General features: G+C 36.4%; 1 protein-coding gene and 1 pseudogene across 1 annotated transcript in view; one reads left to right on the forward strand and one right to left on the reverse strand.

Moving 5' to 3' along the window:
• Nucleotides 1-24238, reverse strand: part of CDC40 (cell division cycle 40) — a 51895-nt gene that overhangs the window by 25936 nt on the left and 1721 nt on the right. Inside the window, exons 3-4 of the mRNA XM_077902762.1 lie at nt 13097-13183; nt 6177-6306 (exon numbers count right to left, since the gene is read on the reverse strand). Coding sequence (XP_077758888.1) covers nt 6177-6306; nt 13097-13183 — 217 coding nt within the window. The remainder of the gene's footprint in view (nt 1-6176; nt 6307-13096; nt 13184-24238) is intronic.
• LOC144316984 (AP-2 complex subunit beta pseudogene) lies at nt 37-5607 on the forward strand (annotated as a pseudogene).

Below are 24238 nucleotides of genomic sequence, written 5' to 3' on the forward strand. Positions count from 1 at the left end.
ATCCCAATGTATAAATAAGAAGAACAATCTGCAAAAGAATGGTCACAAATATGTGGAAAATCTTCAACCTCACTAGTAGTCCAAAGGAAACAAATTAAAAAGATATAATATTTTTATTACCACATAAAGGAAAAACAATCAAATAGATCTCAGGTAAAGAGAAACAGGACTTGCACATGTGGTGGCAATGGAAGTTGGGAGAATTCTTTTGGGAAGCAATTTGATAATATATAACAAGACCTTTAAAAAGATTTATATTCAGTAATGTGTAGGAAACTATTACAACACCACTTGGGCTGTGTTCTCTGGCTGCTGCCGCCACCCCCTCCCTTGCCTCTGGTGCATATTAAAGATCCAAAACCATGACTGACTCCAAGCATTTCACAATCAAAAAAAAAAAAAAAAAAAGGAGAAATCTTTGAATTGAAGGCTGAACTCAACAATGAAAGGAAAGAAAAGAAGCAGGAGGCTGTGAAGAAAAGTGAGTGCTGCCATGACTGTGGGGAAAGGATGTTAGCTCTCTCTTTCAAGATGTAAACTGACAATCTGGAATTAAAGAAGCTTGTGTTTCTCTATTTGAGGAACTATGCCATGAGTCAGCCAGACATGGCCATCATGGCTGTCAACAGCTTTGTGAAGGACTGTGAAGATCCCAGTCCTCTAATTTGGGTCTTGGCAGTCAGGACAATGGGGGTGGATCTAGGTAGACAGGATTACAGAATATCTCTGTGAACCCCTCTGCAAGTGCTTGAAGGATGAAGATCCTTATGTTCAGAAAACAGCAGCAGTCTGTGTGACAAAACTCCATGGTATCAATGCCCAAGAGGTGGAAGATCAGGGATTTCTGGATTCTCTCTGGGATCTCATAGCAGATTCAAACCCAATGGTGGTGGCTAATGCTCTAGCAATATTATCTGAAATCAGTGAATCTCATCCAAGCAGCAACCTATTTGATCTGAACCCACAGAACATTAATAAGCTGCTGACAGCCCTGAATAAGTACACTGAATGGGGCCAGACTTTCATTTCAGACTGCCTAATTACAACTCTAAAGATGACTGGAAGGCTCACTGCATCTGTGAGTGTGTAACTCACTGGCTATCTCATGCCAACTCAGCAGCAGTGATTTCAGCAGTAAAAGTCCTAATGAAATTTCTAGAGTTATTACTTAAGGACTTGGACTACTACAATATGCTGCTGAAGAAGCTGGCCCCTCCACTTGTCACTTTGCTGTCCGGGGAGCCAAAAGTACAGTACATTGCCCTGAGGAGTATCAATGTAACTTTCTAGAAAAGGCCTGAAATCTTGAAGCAGGACATCTAAGTCTTCTTTGTGAAGTACAATGATCCATCCATCATAAACTAGAGAAGTTGGACATCATGATTCATTTGGCATTCCAAGCAACACTGCTCAGGTTCTGGCAGATTTAAAGGAATATGCCACAGGGTTGGATGTTGACTTTGTTCGCAAAGCTGTGTGGGCCGTTGGATGGTGTGCTATCAACGTGGAGCAATCTGCAGAGTGTTGTGTAAGTACGTTGCTTGATCTCATCTAGACCAAAGTAAATTGTGTGGTCCAAGAGGTTACTGCCATCAGGGACATCTTTCACAAATACTCCAACAAGTATGAAAGTATCATTGCCACTCTGTGTGAGAACTTAGACTCACTGGATGAACCAGACACTTGAGCAGTTATGATTTGGATTGTGGGAGAATATTTTGAGAGAACTGACAATGCAGAGGAGTTATGGGAGAACTTCCTAGAGGGTTTCGTGATGAAAGCAGCTCACTCTGCTTACTTCCATAGTGAAGCTGTTTCTCGAGAAACCAGAGAAATATAGGAGCTGGTAGAGCAAGTCTTGAGTTTGGCAATAAAAGATTTGGATACTCCTGACCTTTGAGACCGGGGCTATATTTATTGGTGCCTTCTCTCAATGGACCCTGTCATACCCAAAGAAGTAGTCTGAGAAGCCACTGATGTCTGAGGAGACAGATCTTTTTGAGCCTACTCTGCTGGGTGAGCTAATCTGCCACACTGGTTCTCTGACCTCACAAGGCTTTAGTGGAAGGCAGTCATGGAATCCATCACCAACACGTGCCAATACACCATGGGAGCACTGATGCACGTTGACAGCCCTGTTGGCACCACCGCTGCTACCAACCTGGAACAGTCTCAGGTTATCGTCTCCCAAGGTGACCTACTAAGAGGTCTTAATCTTAAATCTTGACTTTGGTCCCCTAGTTAATTTGCCACAGGTGTCCTCCATGCAGATGGGAGCTGTGGATCTCTTAGGAGAAGGACTGGATAGTCTGGTGGGACGATTCTTCATCCCCTCATCAGTGCCTGCAACCTTTGCTCCTTCACCTATTCCTGCTGTGATCAAGGGTGGTCTGAATGAGCTGTCTGAACTCTCCATGGGGACAGGCATGGCACCAGGTGGATGTGTAGCTCCTAAGGCTGTCTGGTTGCCTACAGTAAAAGCTAAAGGCTTGGAGACTTCTGGAACATTTACTCACCGCCAAGGGCACATCTATATGGAAATGAACTTATCCAACAAAGCTCTGCAGCACATGACAAACTGTGCAATCCTGTTTCACAAGAACAGCTTTGGTGTTATCCCCAGCACTCCTCTAGCTATCCATAAACCACTGATGCCAAACTAGAGCATTGATGTCTCCCTGCCTCTCAACACCTTGGGCCCCAGTCATGATGATGGAACCTCTGAATAAACTGCAGGTGGCTGTAAAAATAATATTGATGTCTTCTACTTCAGCTGCCTCATCCAACTCAATGTGCTTTTTTTGTAGAAGATGGCAAAATGGAACACCAGGTCTTCCTTGCAACATGGAAGGATATTCCCTATGAAAATGAACTTCAGTTTCAGATTAAGAAATGCCATTTAAATACTGACACTGTTTCCAACAAATTACAAAACAACGTTTATACTATTGCCAAGAGGAATGTGGAAGGGCAGGACATGATGTACCAATCCCTGAAGCTCATTAATGGCATTTGGATTTTGGCTGAGCTACATAGGCAGCCAGGAAACCCAAATTATATGCTGTCACTGAAGTGTAGAGCTCCTGAAGTCTCTCAGTACATCTATCAGGTCTACAATGGCATTTTGAAAAATGAATAGACTGGTCAGTTGCCCTCTGGCCACTGTGTGATTTGTGCAAGCCAAGAACTTTTAACTGGAAGAAATTGTATTACTGTGTAGAATCTGAACCCAAACACACTGAAACCACCCACCAAGGGAGTGACTAGTCTAACCTGTGCTAACAAGTTAGAGCACAACCTCTTGGATAGTTTTAGCTAATCTTTTGTCTTTAACTCATTAAATAGTTCAATCTGTGTCTTAGTCCACTATCTCCTAAAGAGAAAGGGAAAAAACACCGGCTATTTAAAAAAAACAGGCCCAGTTTTGAAACCAAGTCTAAAGCCAACTGAGTAGGTTTAAATGCTTACTCTTACCATAGGATAATTTAAGAAGGAAAATAGGTATCAGATAAACTTAATTGGACTTTTTCTTTTCTGTTTAGTTTTGAAGTAGTCTTAGCTATCTGTATTATTGTTTAAGTCCTTTCTAAAGTCTAAATAAATAAGCAAAGTCTTTAAAAGCCTGTCTCATTAAAGGCTAGAATATAATAAACTCATGATGCAATAAAGTTGATTTTTATGTGAATATATACTTTATATTTACTTGGGATCCCTTATACAAGTAATGGGTACAATGCACTGATAACCATTTTTTTGGACTGGAAGTATCCAACCCTTCTAGGTGATTTCAGAGGTATACAGTCTTAGCTTCTGGCACACTGTTAATTATAACCTTGTCATGGTGATATATGATCTAATATATGACAGTCTTTACAACCAGTTTCCAAGAATATATTGTGATAATTAACTAAGACTATGTGTATTAAACGCTTAACTAATTTACAGTGAGTCAGTTTACATCATTCCCTAAAAATTAGAGAAAAATAACATTCCAACATTAGAATAATTATGTAAATTATGGTATAGCCAATTTATGGATACTAGATAGTTCTTAAAAAGGACAGATTATAAATGAACACTGGAAAATGCTTATGATAGAACACTGAATAAAAAGGTGAGATGCAAATTTTTCAGTATAGAACAATTACAGTATAGAGTAACATGAAGGAATAAAGATCAATGCTAAGAGCAGATATTTTAGTCTAGTGGGATTATACTAAAGGTTTAAAATTTGTTTATAACTGCTATTTTTATAACTGCTACTAAAACACATCATGAATAGATATATTTCATATGACATTATTTTCTTAACCTTTTTAGATCCTATCTTCTAATGATGGAAGTTAATGGCAGATAGGACAGAAAAATTTGTTCAGAAAAATTCTATAAGAAATACAGGAAAGAGGCAGATTCTGACTGCAAAGGAAACTAAAGAAAAAAAAGACAACTTATTGATTTCTAAAGATGTGATTATTAAATCTGTTGTAAAACTCTAAGTTTTCTTTTTCAATTACCATTTTGGGAAAGAAACATTAGCACAAGTAACTAATGTATACAGAAAATCACAACTACAAAAGGCAAAAAGACACAGATGAGATTATAGAAAGAGAGAAGAAAGGCACCACCAAATATTAGCAAATCTGATTATCAGTGACCAGGAACTATATCAAGAAGGACATTACAAAGATCATCTTCTTTTAAAGGAGATTCCCAATCTTGTATGCATGTTAACTTTCTTAAATTCTACCACTGATAGGAATATACTTATTTTATACAATGAGTCTGTGGCCGTTCTATTTCCTGATGTCCTGTAGTGAACAACAGAAAACATTTCAGAGATAAGATCTGAGAAACAGAATAAAGTGAATCAGTAAATAACAAGATAAAAAGAATGTGCCAAAAAACCAAATAATCCAACGAAAAATGGGCAAAAGACATGAATAGACATTTTTCCAAAGAAGATATCCAGATGGCCGACACACAAAAACATGCTTACCATCACTCATCATCAGGGAAATGCAAATCAAAACCACAATGAGTATCATGTCACACTTGTCAGAATGGCTAAAATCAAAAACACAAGAAATAACAGGTGTTGGCAAGGATGAAGGGGTGGGGGTGGGGGAAGGAACCCTTGTGCACTGGGAATACAAAACTGGTGTAGCCACCATGGAAAACAGCACAGAGGTTTCTCAAAAAATTAAAAATAGAATTACTATATGATCCAGTAATTCTATCTACTATTATTTACCCAAAGAATGTGAAAATTATAATTCAAAAAGATACATGTAATCCTATGTTTATTGCAGCATTATTTACAACAGCCAAATTATGGAAGCAGCCCAAGTGTCATTTGATAGGTGAATAGATAAAGATGTAATACTTATACAATGGAATATTGCTCCACCATAAAAGAGAATGAAATTTTGCCATGTGCAACAGCATGGATAGATCTAGGGGGTATAATGTTAGTGAAGTAGATTGGTCAGAGAAAGACAAATACTGTATGATTTCACTCATATGTGGAATTTAAGAAATAAAAGAAATGAACAAAGAAAGAAGAGACAAAGTAAAAAACAGCCTCTTAACTATAGAGAACAAACTGATGGTTACCAGAAGGGAGGTGGTGGGGGGGGTGGGGGAAACAGCGGATGGGGGAAACAGGTGATGGGGACTAAGAGCACACTCATTGTGATGAGCACTGAGTACTGTATAGAATTGTTTAATCGCTATATGGTACACCTGAAACTAATATAATGCTGTATGTTATACTACTACCATGTTGTATACTACTATATTATACTACTGTTACTGTTTCGTAATATTGGAATTAAAAGTAATCTCTTAACACTATCCAGTCATTTACCAACTTCAACAGCAATCTGCATAGAATGGACATTCGATAACAAGTGTTCATTATCAAGCACAACAGAGAATATTCTGTTTTTAAGATCACAGAATATTTCTAATACTCAGAAATCACAGCAACTTTAGAAGGATAGCTAAAAATATTAGTTCATCTTCCCATTCGTATAACTATTTATAAACGTGTTTAAGAAAATGCACTACCTTTTTAAAAAGAAATCTAGATTAATAGATTTAAAAAGCAAGAAGATAAAACAGATTATCCACATAAAAATGTGTCAAACTGGAAACTGTAAATCTTATCACCTTACCGTATGTGGCAAAAGTTCTCCTTTGCTGTTCAAACATAAAATCATTGATATGAGCTGGTTCAGCATACCCAGAAAGCATATTTCTAGGGGCAGCCATTTGCTGTGTCCTAAAGGGATTTTCTGGTCCAAACTGCAATGTTATAAGAAAAAAACAAACTTAAATTCTGAGTATACAAAGCTAGAATTACTAGAATTATTGTACAATATGTTTTCAACTCTAAATCATTAGAGGCTGAGTAACCTAAATGGGAATATGCTCACCACACATGGTTCACTGCAGCTGGGCAATGGCTGATTAACATTGTTTGTCAGCCCTAGGACAGAAGAGGAATCCAGCTCACTTAAGTCTATGTGTGGCTATTTAAATTGAAATTAATTAAAATAAATATTCAGTTCTTTGTTCACACTAGCCACACTTCAAGACTTCAAAAGTCACTGTGGTTATTGGCTACTACATTTCAAATCATAGCAGGATTTCTATTTGACAGTGTGCTCTTGGTAACTGAAAGTTACTATATTTTTGTCTAAACCATGATTTGATTTGAGGGATTTTTGGTGACTTTTCTATCAGTCAATGGTGGCACCATGATGTAATTTTAAAAATACATGTTTCTTCTCCACTAGGTTATGAGTTCCTCAAAGGTAGAGATTTAAAATCCTCAATACTTACCATAATGCCTGGCATATAGAAAGCACTAATGAAGGAAAGATTAATGAGAACCCCACTGGGAGCAGAGAATAGGAAACAGACAATAAATGTAAAATGCTTGAAGAAGTCTCTAGAAAAGTCATTATAAATGAAAATAAAATTTCTCTGCTCTAAAAAGTCACACTATGAAAGTCTTACACAAAATAATACATTATTATCTTCCTGTTTATAATGCTTTGAGTTTTCATAATGGTTTTCAAATTATTTAATTTGATCTATACAAAAGTCCTAGAAAGTTAGAGAAATAGTCTTCTCATGTTAGAAATGAAGGAAAAAAGCCAAAGATGATGTGTTTTATTTGCCCTAAAGTCAAGTTTTATTCTTAATTGGTAGAACGAGGTTAGAACAAACCCTAGTCTAGGATTCTACTGCATCATAATATTCCTTAAATGTATAATCATACTAACTTTTAAAAAAATTGGGTAAAAAAAGTACCAGATAATGTCAAACACACTATTAATTTATAGATATTTATTTAATGGTAATGGAAAATCCAACTCTGTATTTTCTTTTTAAATAAAGAATAAAATGAACTCCCCACCTTGGAAATATTGGAATTAGACAAGATATTTTTATTTGAACTCTGGAAGGTTAATTGTCATAATGAAGTATTTGGATGTTAGAACATTTTAAGTCACTACCATTTGAAACCACCTTTCCTATGATACATTTCCAGAGCCATAAATATAAGTTATTGATCTTCTCTTAAGCAGAACGCTGCCTTTTCTAGATATCAACATTATACAATGCATAACAATATGAAAGTACATGTTACACTTGCCTTAGGGTTTTTTTCTGCGCAGAAGAAAATAAACTATTACAATATTCTTTTATATTGACAGCTTCTATTTCTTTTTTTTTTTTGACAGCTTCCATTTCTACATTTAAAATTATCCAATTTAAAAATATCTGATTTACATACAAAACTTTTATTACTATTTATTCTGTATTATAATAAAGGGTAGTGCCAAGATTTCACAGCCCCAAATAGCTCCTCCTTTCTTTTTTTTTTTTTTTTTTTAGCTCCTCCTTTCTAATGGGTGGAAATGTAGGGGAGAAAAAAAATTTAGACTGTTGAATGCTTGAAGTTACAGTAACTTCGTTCAGTCATGAAATTTATTACAAAGACAAGGAATAGCCATAAAATTAAAGATAATAAAGTGATTAAAAAGTTTCTTCGATGTTCTACCTAATATAGTCAGCTATCGTCTGCAAAGCAGTATCTGATATTTGTGGGGCGAAAAAATCTAAAATGATAAAAATCTCTAAGTTAATCATAACATTTATACTTTCCAATTTGAAAAAGGAAAATACAATTTCCATAGTCTTATTTTATTAAGATTTTACAAAAAAAAAAACAATTCTTCTATCAGCCACACATATCAAATCAGCTCCACCTTTTAAAGAAAAAATCTCAGTGTTAAGGAACTCTGATCTCTATATCAATACAGGTCCACATATTATAGCTAAGTATATCTTATATAGGTACTATTCAAAGGAGTCTAAAAACTTAAATGTGCTATATTTTATAGATATTTAAGCTGAGACAACAAAAAATCCTTCTAATGATATAGGAAGCTGGGTTGCGGGAGGATCTATCTACTTCTGGCTCACCTTAAACTGCCTGGTTACCAGCAGCTATTGGAACTGACCTCAGAGACATTAAATAAATGCCAACAGAGAAAGGGACCAGATGTTATTCAGCAGAACTCTCCTCTTCCCAATTACTTAAAAATTATGTGTCCCAGATTCCTGGTCTCTGTGAATATGCACTTCTTTTAATTCTGGGTTAACCATTAAAAAACAAAACAAAGCATAGGTGTGCCCGGCTGGCTAAATTTCTAAAGCATGTGACTCTTGATCTCAGGGTTTTAAGTTTGGGTCCCATGTTGGGTGCAGAGATTACATAAAAATAAAATGTTAAAAAAATAAAAAACAAAGCATATAAAAAACACACAAAGCTGACTTCCAAATATTCTTTTTAACCTCTGGTAATTAAGTTGAAGAATAAATTTGCATTCAAGGAATTTTTTAAATATATATTCAAATTAATTAGGCATGAGTATTTAACAGTTTTTGGCTAAAACCTTACTGAAGAACACCACAGTCAATTGTAATCTTAATCTCCCATATGAAATACACACATTTAAGTGGGTTTTTTTTTTAACACACATTTAAGTGTTAATGAATAATTCAGATCACTGTGTCTCAGGATGTTCCCAAGTGTGCTTACATCTTTCACCTGAGTGAAGTAGTGATTTATTTATACAGTAGGAGAAAAGCATTTTTTTAAAGATTTACTTATGTTTGAGAGACAGAGTCTGTGTGCATGTGTTGGGGGAGTAGCAGAGGGAGAGAATCCCAAACAGACCTCCCCCCATGAGGAGCAGGGAGCCTCACGCAGGCAGTTCCCACCACCCCTGAGATCAGGAACTGAGTCTAAACCAAGAGTCCAAGGCTCAACCAACTGAGCCACTCAGGGGCCTCCAGAAAAGCATTTTTAATTTGTTAAGACGCTGGTAGATAAATCTAAGAAATCTGTGTGTTGTAAGGCAGGGATTCCCAAAGGTCTTCAGAAGATAGAGTACCTGAGGGTCAATGTTGTAGTAGTAAAACATAACATCACAGTAATTAAGAAAACTTACATTAAAGTAAAAGCTGACAAAAGGAAATCATAATTGTAAGTTTACACACCGAATGCATCCCTTCAGGTTACTGAGCTAATAATCATATTATACTTTGATTGATGGTGAGTTTTTCATTGATGTTTTCTGTGGTCATCAATGTTTAAACACTTATAAACAGACTTTGAGGTGAGAAGAAACTACTGAATAATTTATTTTTCACAAATTTGGAAAAGATCACCACCATTCAATGCTATTGGCAGAATGTCTTAATCTCGTAACAAGCACAGTTTAAATATGACTAATATAAGGATGCTTTATTAGGGTGGGTTCTATGACCTTAGGCCTCAGTTTCCTCTTCTATAAAATAAAAGAGCTCAACTACGTGATTTCTAAAGTTCATTCCAACATTAATTTTTACAGCAGCTTTATGGCCAGATTTTTAACAGAAAATAGGGGTTTTTTTTTCCTTTTAACTTTGACATTTTTTTTCTATTCCTAAAAGTGCTATTATTTTAAATCTGAAAATCTCCCTAAGGCTTATGGGTTTTACATTAAGTCTAGAAAGGCTAACAAATACATTTTTCTCTAAGTAGATCCAAAAAAGATTGAGTGAAATGAAGAAAATCAGTGGACTAAAACCATGGCTATTATCTCTTCAAGTTCTAGCTATAATTTGAGGAAACTTATCTGGATACTAGGTTAGACCATTTAGGAAAACTCCTTGGCTGAGAGGGAAAAACATATTTTAAAAAACAGTCAATTCATTTACTGAACTAGCAAAGTCAAAGGCATAGAGGGGTGTAACATGGGAACTCCATAATGGTCTGCAAACCGGTCTTCTAGCCACAGAAGAATCCTTAGGAGTGATGTGAACTGACATTTCCAAATATGTTACTTGCTGGAGTATAACCCGAGACTTGGTTTTCTCGCTATAAAATAGGGATTAGAGTATTTAATTCACAGGGTTACTGTGAAGACTAATGGAGATAAAGTACACAAATATATAAATCCCTCAGTATGGTGCCTGGTATGCAGTAATAAATGATAGTTTTATTTCATTAGTTTTTATCCCTGTTCTTTTCCATCATGCAAGCCCTTATCAAGTTAACCTTCCTACAAATTCAGCTTTAATCATGCCACTCTTTATAATAAGGACCTTAAAAATCTATTTATCATTTATTAAATCAAGACCAAACTGCTTACTGTGGCCCCTAGATCCCTGTGCAACACTATACAAACTACCATTCTAGTCCTACCTCCCTATTTTCCCCTGCAGACAACAACCAGAGTATTCCTGTTCTTTGGATCTTTAATGATTTAGCTAATGCTTTTCTCTTCTGCCTGGAATCTTTCCTCATAAAAACCTTCCTAACATTAATGCCAATAATAGTAACATAAATAACAATAAGGGGCTGCTAGTTATTAAATGCTTACTCTGTGCCAGAGAGTTTCCTAAGCACATCATACATTAGGGCATGTATCCATATAACTCAGTAAAGGAGAAATTATCTTCATTTTATTTATGTTGGAAAACTAAGGTAATCCAAGGTTACACTGGAGCTAATAAGTATTGTATTTAACCCCAAATCTCAGGTTCTTAACCTGGATTTTATTGCTTATTTTAAATACTTCTTCCTCCACACAACTTTTTCTTATCTTTACAACCAGATACAATCTCTCCTTTAACTTGAATAGCACTGTAGGCATAGGAAACAGTCTGGTCTCTTTCTTTTTAAAAATAACACTGAGCCGATCATCTCTGGTGAACAGTAGGTTGAGGAGAAGGACTGTATCGTGTTTCTAATAATGAATTCTCAAAATATGGGAACTTGAATTTCATCAAAGTTCCTGGTGACACCTTTCCATACTTTGTTAAATTGTATAGATCCTAGTCATAAAATTCAAAGGTAATACTCTATTATGTAACAGATCATTCATTTGGCAACCAGGAAAAATATTTTCTTCAGTTTTTCTCATGTCTCTTTTCTTAATTTGGTGACAAGCATCAGTGTTCCTAACATAAATTTGTATTTTATTTTATTTTATTATTATTTTTTTTAAATTTGTATTTTAAATGTGAGGTTTCCTAACATGAAAAAAAAAAAAAAAAAAAAAAAAAAAAAAAAAAAAACCCAGAACACTAAAAAGACTGGTAATCTCACAAAAGAATGATAGGCCTAATGCCCCATCCATATCACCAAAACAATCATCATCTTTTAAATTTCGAAAACTGTAACCATAGCAATATATTAGTTATGTACAAGATCTAAAAATTGGAGAAACAGACTTCATATAATATACACTGACATAAGAATGTCACATACTACACTACTTCCAAATTTTCTCATTTTCTGAATTTAGTGGCCCTGTTTTATTGAAGTAGTTTTCATTTAAAAAATCATGAAGCACATATGTAACATATAACCATTCTGTGCCAGCTAAAATGGTGCCAAGGGATATGAAACAGTCTACAGGTTCAATAGGCTAGAAGGATTTAAGAAAAATAAAATAAAATTTAAAATGTACTACAGTCTCAAGAATATGAGAATGAGATTTTTGCTTACTGTACACCCAGAGAACTGCTATAGCACTGTCTAGATAATACCACTGACATCATCAGCTGTGCTACATATTTCAACTGCCACATTTTAAGTGATTACAGAAACCTGAGCAGGCAAATTATATAAAACAGCTTTATGACTCTGCTTTATCAAAAAAAAAAAAAAAAAAGGACAATGACTATATGCTAAAAACCAAAAAATTAAAAAGTACTTATTTTCCCACACAGTTGCAATAAAATATGCCTCCTCACCCCCATTTTTAAAGTATTTCTTAAAGATACTCCTACTGAAGGCTTATTTTATTTTATAATGACCATTTTTTGGCATTTCCATTTTTCTCAATCAAGCATTCTTTCCCTTTTTAAAAACAAAATATCTAGGAATTTAATTTTTTCTACAAAAGCTTCCTAAATGGACAATTTTGACTGGTTTTCTTTGCCTTTTTTTCTTCCTCATCTTCTTTATGCTTCCATCACCGTTTATCATCATCATCATCATCACCACCATTACCATCCCCATCACTATCATAAGATGTCTCACCCAGGGCAGGCAATATATACTGTGACTACTACTGAGCAATGAACATGTTAGCATGGCAGTTCTTCCTAGCATTTCACACAGGAGCATTTGTAACCAGATGTTTCATAATGTACTATGCACTGATGATGCTAATAAAACAAATTCTTTCTCCTTTATGGTTAATTTATAATACTCCCTTAACAATACTGAGGAAGATGTTAACTGCATTCACATCTAAGAATCAGATATTTAAAAATTTCCTTTTTCAAAAGACGTAGTTCCATTCTATCAGATGTTGTACATTGGTAGATGTAGAAGTACATTTTCTTTTCCATTTATTTAAAAATTGAGATATAATTGACATATAATAGGACCTATTTTTTGGAAGTTTCAATAGTACACTCTTGTGAGAAAAAACTGAAAAACTCACCAACTGTTTATCTACCTATGTATAATTCAAACGTTTTAGCAAAAGACAGAATCTTAAACATGATGTTTTCTCACCTCAGGAGCAAACATGGTCTCATAGGTAGGATTATACTGAACCTCTTTGACAGCAGGGTCAAGGTGCACTCCAGTCTCCAAATCTTCCTAAAAGAAAACCAAATGAACATTAAAGATCCGACAAGTAATACCAATTTTATGATTATGATGCTAGTGTCATATAATTAACAATTCTAATCCTCAAAGACTAATAAAGTAATGTGTGTAAGTATAAAGGTTAGAAAGCATAACAATTTTTTTTCCTTTCAAAATACTGACTTTATCCCATCTGAACAAATTAAAAATTTCTAAATAAGCTAATAAGCTACTCAAAGCTTTAAATTAGGAGCCCAAGTCTTCTTTCTTATGAATTCAAAAGACTTAACCTCTGGTTCCAAATTCAGAACAACTCCTTTATTCAGCAAGACTTATTAGACATATACCAAGACAGCACATGGTTTAGGGCTACAGAAATGGCAGGGCCCTAAAATCTTACACTCTATGCCAATATTTCAATCTTTCAAAATTCATCCCCAGTTTAATGAACATAAAAATCTCATGGACATGAGATTCCTGGTCCACTGGAGAATTCCTGGTGATCTCTACTTTGTGTAATCACACCACACTCTAGCCTGACCTCTCCTCTGAACTCTAAAGACTTGTGTATCTAACCCTTAACTCAGTATCTTTTCTCCCAGGATGCCTAACAGATCTCTTAAACTTGATATATCCCAAAGAGAACTTCTGGTCTCCTCTTCCCCAATGACTTCTTCCAGATTTACATTTGCTCAGGTAGAAACTCCCTGAGTTATTCTTGATTCCTCTTTTTTTTTTTTTTTAAGATTTTATCTATTTATTCATGAGAAACACAGAGAGAGAGAGAGAGAGAGAGAGAGGCAGAGACACAGAGGGAGAAGCAGGCTCCCTGTGGGTAGCCTGATGCAGGACTCGATCCCCAGACCCTCAGATCACACCCTGAGCTGAAGGCAGATGCTCAACCACTGGGTCACCCAGGGGTCCCTGATTCCTCTTTCTTTCACATTGTATCTCATTCCAATCAGCAAATCCTCTACCTTCTATATACATCCAGAGTTCAACCACTTCTCAAGTTCTCTTTCACAGTTATCTCACAGTCCAGTTTACCAACTCACACCTGGATTACTGTAATAGCCTCTTAAATGGGCTCCCTGCTTCTACCCTTCTCCACCTGCAGCCTCATTCCACGCAGAAAGCTGTGTGATTTAAAAAAAATATTAGATTATTTTTATTCCTACTCTAAACCCTCAGGTAATACAGGGCATTTTTATCTTCCTGTATTGTCCTGCCTGAGAACTTACATATTAAAAACATGTTATTCGTACATGTTTAATTTACATGTGAAACAGGCTCTAGGTACTTTACCTTTAATTAGGGCACTCAAGCTATATTTTGAAAGTTTTAAGGAAGTTACAGATCATCTATGAATTATATTTCAGTAACACAGAATGACTGAATTGCTATTACAAAATGAGGATGTCTGAATCTAAGTGGTTGAGAATAATCCTCCCCTTCTGAGATCTCCGAATGATCTGCCCTCCCCTCCCCAAACCTGTCCCCACGAACTTCTGTCTTCATCTGTCCTGCGCTGGTGCTCATCAACTCCAGCCTCACGGGCTCACTTGCTATTCCTAGAATTCATCAAAGGCCAATTCTGCCTCGGGGTCTCTGCACATACTATTCTCTTTTCCGGGAATGTTCTTTCCCTAGATATCCATGTGATTGTTCTCTTTTGTCAGGTTTCTGCTCAATTTTTCTACTTTCCTCTTATTACTTTATTTTTCTCCATTATATTTATCATCATCTGACACAGGTATTTATTGTCTATCACCCCTTACTAAAGTATAAGCTACACAGGTCAGATTTCACATGCACAAATGTATCCTCGACCCGTAGAATTATCCCTATCATATCACTATCTTTATTCTGTTGGCCTTTTGCTGACATAAGATACATTTGTCAACACAATACAAAACAATATTCAAAGTAACATCGAAAAATTTCTTTAAAAGGTGAGATATCACGAAGTTGACTGTGATGTCGCAGAAGCAGCAATGCTACTGGCAAATGAAGATTTGGTAAACTTAGCACAACTAATGACCAAAGACTAGAAAATAACAACAAAAAAATAATACTACAGGCACACAATTACTGTTCCAAAATTTTTACCACTTTTAAAGTGACCCTCACCCAAAGCAGGTAACTTAATTTCTCTGCTTCTCAAAGACAGGGTTCCTCAAGTATGATTCCCTTAAACTTCCATCCTTTCTGATTTCAAAATGGTCCTATCTTTACCTTATCTTCTCTTTCTCATGACTTCAATCTCCACCACAAATTTTTACCTGTAACCATGACCATACTCCTGGCCTCTGGACTCACATATCTAAGTGCCTACTGAACTACATTATATGGATGTTCCAACAGCATTGAACACTTTGCTATATCTTATCCCATGATTCCACTTTTACTCACTAACAAACACAGCACCAAGTCTTCTTGATTCTATCTCTGAAACATTTCTCCGGCATCCTTACTTCTGTCTTTCTCCACATCTTTGTCCCTACTATCCTAGTACAGATTTCATTATATTTTGCCTCATCTATTAGAATACCTCCTTATCTGGTAATACACTCCCATTTTGCCTCATTAGACAAATTACTCATTTTTAAAAATATCAAGCACTTTCATCCTTGCTGTGTGTTAGCCATGTTACTGTCTTTGTTCTTTATGCATTTCCCTTTATTATCTGATAATATGTCATCTTATAATTTTCTCTTGTACCTTCCCTTCTCTTGGCTCAGGAGAACTGCTTTTCTATAGTCCTAAGGAACGTTTTATGTAATTCTTTATAGCAACTGTGATTTTATATTATTTGTTGCACATGACTTTTACTAACATTACAACCTTACTGCCTAAAGAATGCAGGGTATTCAGTGCATGTTCAATAAGTATTTGTTAAATTGAAGAAGAAAAAGTCAAATCAACTGAGAAATTAAAGAGGATGAAGGTTGACTAAAGATCATTAAATCTGGCAATACCGTCACAAAAAAACTTTGCCAGAGCAATTTTGTTAGTGGCGTAGATGATAGAAAAGCAGTCCCAGAAGGCAAGGGTATAACTAAGGATTCAGAAAAAAGAATATAGCAATAATTTTTACTCTCTCAAGACATTCGGCAATAAAGAAAAGAAGAGATGGGGTGCTATACTGAAGGATTTTCGAGGTAAAATTAAATTAATTTTTCCCTCCTTAAGAAAAGACTAACCCAAGTTTTAATCATTTATTAAGCTACAGGATAGGCGTGAGTAGGAAGAAACATAGGAAAAAGAATGAGGGGAAAATCAATGGTATGATTACCCTGGAAGAGGTAGGGAAGGAAAGAGGCCAGGACACAGTTGGAAAATTATCTTCTGAGAAGAGGAGAGCCCTCTTTGACATGAAACGGAGAGGACCGACAAGGATAGGTGATGGTGACAGATGTTTGGAGCCGGTGGGAGATGTCAGAACTCATAACTGATCTTATTTTCTTGTGCAGTTGGGGGCACAGGCCTCTTCACAAAGCAAGTATGGTAACTTAAAATTCATTTATACATTCAACAAATATTGATTGGGTGTCTACAATGTGCCAGGCATTGTTCTAGGTCCATAGAAACAGACAAAGCTCCCTGTCCTTATAGAGCTTATATTCTAGTGGGACAGACAGACAATAAAGCAATATAGTAAGTGAATTATATAGTTTGCTAAAATAGGGTAAGTGCTATGAAAAAAAAAGTGTTTAATGACTTTAGCGTTGTCTCACCTTCTCTCATATAATTCCTATAGCATTTCTATGAAATAAGTACTAGCAAAATTAAGTCACCGCAAGATGCTAATAGAATAAATGAGAACAAATTTCAAGTAACCACAAGGAAAAATGTTAAAGACAGCCAATTAGCAGCAAACAAAAAAATCACCAGCAGATTATCAGTCAGGGTCTCTTAGCTGCAAGGAGCTGAGATCCTCACAGACCAATTAAACACTATTGAGTCCTTTCAGGTATGGAATCCTTTCTCTTAAAGAGTTGTCAAGAAGGGTAGAGAATCAGTTGGGGGAAATAGGCATAAATAAGGGTGAGTATACAGATGGAATCACATTTGAAAATCAATCATATCATAGAACCAGTCCACTGAGGACAAGACTTCGACATTACTAAAATCATTATTCAACCACTGTTGCTGCCACTGGACGCTGCTGTTGAGACTACTGGCCCGAGAAACTAGATGCTGGTCACCACTGCCACTTCACATATTCTCCTTCTTTGCTTCTTTGAGGATTAACTTTATTTATTTTAAAGATTTTTTTTTATTTGACAGAGAGTGAGAGTGAGGACATGAGCCGGGGGGAGCTGCAGAGGGACAGGGAGTGGGAGATGCAGGCTCTCCGTGAGCAGAGAGCCTGATGTGGGGCTCATCCCAGGCCTGAGCCGAAGGCAGATGCTTAACTGACTGAGGCACCCAGGTGCCCCTGTGGATTAACTTTAGGTTAGAATTTAGGTGAATGAGTTTGTCAGCTCAGCCTCAGGTTTGGTCCTGAGCCTTAGCTGAAAGGGAGGTGAGAGAACAAGAATCTGGGCTTTTGGCCTCTAAGGTTGGGGGCAGCAAGGGCTGCTCCTCACATTAAGAAATACCCTTAGGGAGGGGACTCAGATGCTGGATCATCTAAAATATGTTACATATACAGGTGACCGTTGACTAACCACAGGTTTGAATTTAGATGCAGATTTTTTTCAATAAATATGGAACAGTAGTATAAACGTATTTTCTCTTATGATTTTCTTAATATTTTCTTTTCTCTAGCTTCCTTCATTGTAAGAATACGTTATAAAATACACATGACGGAGTATTTTTTAATTGACTATGTTATCAGTAAGGCTTCCGTCATCACCAGTAGGCTATTAGCAGTTAGGTTTTCGGGTAGTCAAAAGTGATACTTGGATTTTCAACTGCACAGTGGAGGGGAGGGGTTGGTATCCCTAATCGATTCATCCTTGTTCAAGGGTGAACTGTTTATTACCCTAGAATGCACACTAAAATCTTCATTGATAAGAGATAGCATCTAATGTTGAATAGCAAAATTCAGTACCATAAAATTAAAAGGTCATATACAAATGGCTTCCACTGCATGAAAACTAAATTAAATGTGTTTCTCAATATTTAATTCCAGTATACACTGCTTAAAATAACAAGGCTTAGCCACATTCCTACCTCCCCAGTGGATTTCATAGAATACAGTTGCTAAAATCACTTTATGTTTTACCAGATCTTTCCAATTACAGGTATTTTAAATTTGAATTATTTTGAATAGAGTATCATGAGATACAAAGTTTTAAAGCAAAGTACAATATAAAAAGAATTACTCTTATATACACAATAGTGACAGCTAATAAAAAATATAAATAGGTCCCAGTCTCTGGCTCCTGCTAAAATTATAGAACAGATCCAACAACCCTCCAGAAAATGAAGAGTTTTTAATTATAAATTTAATTAGAAAATCTTGGACAATACCACAACCTTGTTTTAATACCCATGGAGTTCAATAATAATTAAGCATGCAATTGAAATTACCACAGAATTACAGAAGACTTCTATTCAGTTTTAATTATCCATAAAAATTAAAGTGTAGTGAGTGCAGGGTATCCTATGGGTCACATAAGTTTGAATAGGTTATCTTCTGTTGATTCAAAGTAATTCGAGAATAAAATGAAATAATATTTACTTTGGAGTCCTTTTCACATTTTCTACCCTTGTACAAATAAGAAAATAGATGGGAAAGCACTTTGTAAACTATAAGGCAGAAAACAACTATTAATCATTATTATGAACTATTTACCAATTTATAGTTTTTTTTTCCCCAGAAAGTAGAAATGACTAGACTTTCTAAGATGGAAGATTGATGAGATAAGAGAAGTTCACATAAAGATATCCTTTGAGTTTGGCCCTTAACAAATGTGATCTATTTGAAGTTCATTAAGTAGGAGAAAGATTGCCCAAAAAGAAGAAATTTTTTTAAATGCTCAAAATTAGAGGCAGAATTTTCATTTTACTCAAGTCGGCTATGTTAAGGCAGGGACCGCACTGGGGAAAAGTAACACAGTCACGGACTAAAATGAGAGAAAGCCAGGTCTGCTTTCAAAATTGATGTTAAATTTTAACATCAATTAACAAGCAACTCTTGCAACCCAGTGGGCTTTTGCCAAATTTGACAGTGTTGCATTAAAATACATTTTTAACCGGAAAACAATTATTGTCATATATCAGTGAACACAAGTATCTGGAGTTCTAGCAGAAGAGAAGTGAGAACAGGACTAAAATAATACGGGAAGAGATAGGAAAAAAACTTCCCAGAAACACCAAAGATCCACTCTCCAAACCAATCAATTCCCAATTAAAGACACTCCGCAAATTCTGAGCAGGAGAAACAAAGAGAAATCCACATCTGGGTACCCCATAATGAATACACAGACTGAAACTACACTCCAAATAAAAGGGGGCACAGGGTAAGGGTCTTAAAAGCAGTTTGAAGAAAAAAAGCAAAAAGCTACATGGACAACTGACTTGCTATCAGTGACACTGAAAATCAGAAAATAGAATATTTTAAATATGCTGAGAGGAAAGAATTGCCAGCTAAGTAAACTAAATCTGGTGAAAAGATCCTTTAAAAAAGACGGTTAAATAAAAACATTTAAGAAACCAACTAAGGGGGAACCTGTGTGGCTTGGTCAGTTGAGCAGCCAACGCTTGATTTCTGCTCAGGTCAAGTTCTCAGGGTCATGGGATCCAGGCTTATGTGGGGCTCTGTGCTCACTGGGGAGTATGCTGGAGATTCTTTCCTTTTGCACCCCCCCCACCCCCACCGTCCACATATGCACTCTTTCTCTCAAATACATAAATAAATCTTAAAAAAAAAAAAAAAAGACAAACTAAAACTGCAAGCAGTTGCCACCAGTTAACTTTCACAAGAGGACATGAAGTATACAGAGTAGGGAGAAAGAAAGCAACCTCCTGCATATGAGATGCAAGAATCAGCTTAGTGCACCGACATCTTCTTAGGTTTAAATATATATAAAAATAAGAGACAATAATAGCTAAAGTAGGGGTAGGGAAATGTCAATAAAATTGAAGTGTTCTAAGATTTTTGCACTGTTCAGTAAGAGGCAAAGGTGCTAATTAACTCAGATGTTTTAATTTCTACAGTTAACTACTCAAAGAGCAGAAACTGAGTGCAAAATTTACAAATGAGTACAGGAAAAGAATGGAATGATAAAAAAAAAATCAATCTAAAAGCATGGATGCCTAGCATACTAACTTTCTGTCTGCCTTCTTTTCCATTACTTGTATTTAAGACTACACTTAAAAAGAATTTTTTGCTATGGCTGCATCTCACATGTTCTGTTATTATTTTCCTTATTGTTCAGTTCAAAATATTTTTCCATTATCATTATTTTTTACTTTGGCCCATGGTTATTGAGGGACAATTTCATAATTTTCAAATACAGTAATTTCATTAGTTATTTGTTTAATGCATGGTAGTCAGAGAATGTGGTAATATGATTTAAAGTTTATTGAAACTTATGTTATGGCCCAGTGTAGGCGTTGGCAAACTAGTTTGTAGGCAAAATCTAGCCTAAGGTCTGTTTTTGTACCAATAAACTAAAAATGGTATTTAAAGGCTTGTTTAAAAAAGAAAATATGACAAACACTGTATATGGCCAGCACGGCCTAGAGTCTTTACTATTTGGCCTTTTACTGAAGTTTACCAGTTCCCGGCGTAGAATATGGTCAGCTTTTAAAAATGTTTTATTAGTGCTTGAAAACAATATACTGCATTGAGTGCAAGTTCTTTACACAGTTTGTTAATTTTGTTGTACAAATTTACCGTTTCATTATTGGTATTTTTTGCTTGTTCTACCAATTTTTGAGAGGTATATTAAAATCTCCAGCTGTGATGGTAGATTTGTCAATCTTTCATTGTATGTAGTTCTATCAACTTTTACTTAAATATCTTCAGCTTCGATTATTAGGTGCATATGAATTTAAAACTGCCGTACCACTTTCTGAATTGAGCCCTTCTATCATTAACGAAGTCTACTCTATGGATCTTAATACAACCAGTGCTACTTTTTTTTGCTTAGTATTTGCCAAATGTATTCTCTTTCCATATTCTTACTTTTGATCTTTCTGGAAAATTTAGCAAGCATGGCAAGAAAAGAAATGAAAGAAATACAGATTCAAAGAAAGAAAAAAATACTATCATACTTGCAGCTGATTTAACTATGTTAAATAATTAACAGTTATAGCACATGTAACTGACAAAGGATATCATCTAGAATATACAAAGATCTCCTATGAATCCGAAAGAAAACCACCCAATAGTCACTTCAAATAGAAAAAAAAAAAATCAAATCACCAATAACACATATGAAAAGATGTTCGATCTCATTAGTGTTCAGGGAAATAGGTTAAAAACACTGCCTAAGTTTATACTCTTGTTAAAATGCTTGCTGTCTGTTACAATACAATTAGTCAAATACAGATGAACGTATTTGCATGCTTTACATCTCCCTTTGTCATTTCTCTATCATCACGTTTACTACGTGTAAGGTTTTGTTTGTTTTATTTGCATATAAACAAAGTAGCGATAATTAACATCCCTAACTCTCTTATCACAGAATTATCTGGGTGGCGAGGGGGGTTGGGGGAATGCTTTAGCCTCAGCTCTGTGCTCTGCTTCTAACAGACCTCTGGTACCTTATGCAGCCTCTCTTCCTGGATTACTTTACTTAAAACTTGAGGTGACTGAACAAAATGAGTTCTAGAGACATTCCCTCGCCCCCACCCAATGTACACTGATTCTTAATGTATGTGCTTTTTCAAGACTTTCTTTTGCATTTACTCTTTCATTCATTCTCTCACCAAACACCTTTCCCTCGATCTTGTATACTAGGCATAGGAGACATGAAAATAAATAGACACAACCATCTCTGGTCTCCAGGGTCTCACAATATTTCAGGGTAAAGAAAAAGTTAATAAGTCACAGCAAGTCAATGCAGTGAGGGCTATAACGGAGGTACAAAGGAGGGCGCCTGGACAGAGAAGGAAGTGTGTGCAGTGAGATGGAAGGACAGTAGAATTTGGGGCAGGGAGTAGCATGAAGTATGAGGAAAGGGATTTCCAGGCAGAGAGACAAGTATGGCCAAAAATCTTGAGAGCATAAAAGGAAAATAAGGCTTTTGGGGCTTTGTAGAGCATTCAGCAGGCCTCATGTTACATAAGGATCTGAGAAATTATCCAGTAGTAACACAGTGCCTTTGGGCAGCGAAGTGGTAGGATGCTGGAATTTACAAAGATTACACTGTGAAGGGAGGAATGGTATATGGATGGAACTAGGAAACAAGAAAGGAGTAGAAAGACCAGTTAGAAGGTTATTATAATGGTCTTGCAGAGAAATGAGAATCTGAAATAAAATAATTGACAAATACCATTGTGTCACAATGAGAGGACCCACTACCCAAAAGCAGGGGTTGAGAGAGAAAGACAAGAATGACTCCTGGGAGAAGTAATGAAGACATGAAGTAAGCCTGTATCAGTGGAAATGCAGAGGAAGAAATTAATTTGAGAGAAATTAACGAAGCAGAAATGTTAGAACCAGCTAAAGACTAGCTTCAAGGCTGAGGCAGGAGGAAAAGGAGCTATCTAAGCTCCTTTTTTTTTGGGGGGGGGGGGGAGTATGGATTTTTCAGCACATTGGATTGCAGGTGCCTGAGAACCACCTGGAGAGAGAAGTTTAATAGTTCTGGAGCCAGCAAGGGATTTAGAGTGGGGAATAATAAGGATGGTGTGTCTGACAGTGTTATGAGTGCTTAATGTGCTTTACAATAGGTCTGTCCATGAGATGGGTCCTAGTGTCATCCCCACTTTCCAGAGGGGAGAAGCCTTTGGGACAGAACACTTAGGTAGCTCATGCGAGGTCACCGTTTGGGTGAAAGCCAGAACAGTATTTGAATCCTGACGGTCTGGATTCCAGAGGCTCTGTGCACCACTTCAGAGGGTTCACCTGTGAGGTGACACCTTCAGACTGAAGCTGAAGGCCTGAGAGAGCGGGAGAGATGAAGGGGGTGGGGGTGGACTAAGGGCAGGGTCCCAGGAAACACACATGGGAACACAGAAGAACAGGGTATGGGACGACCGACGATGGCCCTACAGAAGCCACAGGGAGAGAAAGTTCTAAGAATAGTGTCACTTGAGGCAGATACTCAAGTCAGATGGCAAAACCTGACAAGTTCTCACCATTTCTTAGGGAGAGGAAGTAGCTTCCTAAGAGGCTGGAGCTAGGTTGTGCTTGGTTGAGGAGACAATGAGATGAAGGGACAGCTCCAAAAAAGCCAAGCTGTGAAAAGAATGACGCCTTTCAGACGTGGCTAGAGTGACACAAGTTTGGGGACTTTGTCATAAAGATAGGAGGATCCTAAGCATTCTTTCCTACCATTCTATAAATGAAAAAAGCAATATTCATAAAAACTTGCAAAAGTCTCAAAAGTTATAACAGTAGACTTGGGAACATCTTTTTTTGTTTTTTTTTTTTTTAATTGAAGTCTAATCAGATACAATGTCATATTAGTTTCAGGTACGTGACACGTCGAGGTGACGATTCTTTTTTTTTTCTTTTTTTAAACAAATCCAAAATGGTTTAATGTCATATACGACGATTCTATAGGAAACATCTGAAGTCCAAAGTCATTCTTGTACGCTGCCTCCCATCACCACATGTTGAGCTTCCGGTCACCCCCACTTAGCTCTCCTGGGCCTGTACCAGCTGGTGGATGCTTTCCTCTGGTTCTAGACACACCAGCCCTTCCTCAGATCTTCAGACACACTAGGCTCTTTGGCCATGTCAAGGCTCTGCTGTCTCCTTTGGCAACTCTTGCCTTACCTTGCACATGTCTGGCTTCTCCTCCTTCTTCTCAAAGCTGCCTTCTCCGGAAAAGACTTTTCCCCGGCCCATCTACGGAAGCCACGCTCCTAACCTTATTCCCTCTCACAGAACTCTTTTATTTTTTTTATTATTATTTTTTTTCCTTCAGGGGGCTCAAT

The sequence above is a fragment of the Canis aureus genome, chromosome 7 (genome assembly GCF_053574225.1).
Source record: "Canis aureus isolate CA01 chromosome 7, VMU_Caureus_v.1.0, whole genome shotgun sequence".
In the NCBI taxonomy this organism is placed as follows: Eukaryota; Metazoa; Chordata; class Mammalia; order Carnivora; family Canidae; genus Canis; species Canis aureus.